This window comes from Penaeus monodon, chromosome 28 (assembly GCF_015228065.2).
Source record: "Penaeus monodon isolate SGIC_2016 chromosome 28, NSTDA_Pmon_1, whole genome shotgun sequence".
Lineage (NCBI taxonomy): Eukaryota > Metazoa > Arthropoda > Malacostraca > Decapoda > Penaeidae > Penaeus > Penaeus monodon.
The window spans coordinates 39,660,283-39,660,901 of record NC_051413.1 but is presented as its reverse complement, the minus strand read 5'-3'; the positions used below and the strand labels follow the sequence as shown (position 1 = coordinate 39,660,901).

The window sequence follows — 619 nt, the reverse complement described above, 5'->3', positions numbered from 1 at the left end:
GTCCACTGCCTCATTCCCAATATTACTGCCAAATCCCCTAGCCTTCTGGCCATCCTGTGAATTTAACCTCCACCAACATAAGGTCTAATTGCCGTTCGTTGCAAAGTACACTTGAAAATTCTTAAACTATAAGCTCATTTGGAAAGACTTGAAGGCTCTGCCTTCTCTGGAGCACCAGAGAGAAGTGCAGCAGCTTGCGGGTCACAGTTGGCCATCTACGCTGTACACTCTTCACTGTGTAAAAGGCCATTCACAGACATGTACTTACACTACCTTTGCATTCTAACTTTATGTCCCTCACGAACTGCCTTTGTACTTCTCTGAAAGGACTGGAAATATTACGGCGAGTATGTAATGGACGATTGTTTTGTAGGTACTTCAGTCTCGTATTCCCCGACATCCTGAAAAGCGAGGACGCGTGTGGACTTCTCGTGAGTGCGCTCAGCGACGCTGGGGTGAGGGTGGAGGGGGCGATCAGGGCGTCGCCCTCAAGTTTGGTAGACGACGAGAGGCAGAGGCTGCTGGACGACCACACCCGCAACACCTTGGGCTGCTTTTTCGAGGCGTAAGTTGAGCTGATGCTTACGAGTCTGAAATATGTGCGCCAAATGCCTTGAAT

General features: G+C 49.4%; 1 protein-coding gene across 1 annotated transcript in view; it reads left to right on the top strand.

The window, feature by feature from the left end:
• Positions 1-619, top strand: part of LOC119591595 — a gene marked incomplete in the record, with an annotated part of 8,258 nt that overhangs the window by 5,369 nt on the left and 2,270 nt on the right. Inside the window, 1 exon segment of the mRNA XM_037940356.1 lies at positions 374-565. Within this exon segment, the coding sequence (XP_037796284.1) occupies positions 374-565 (192 nt within the window).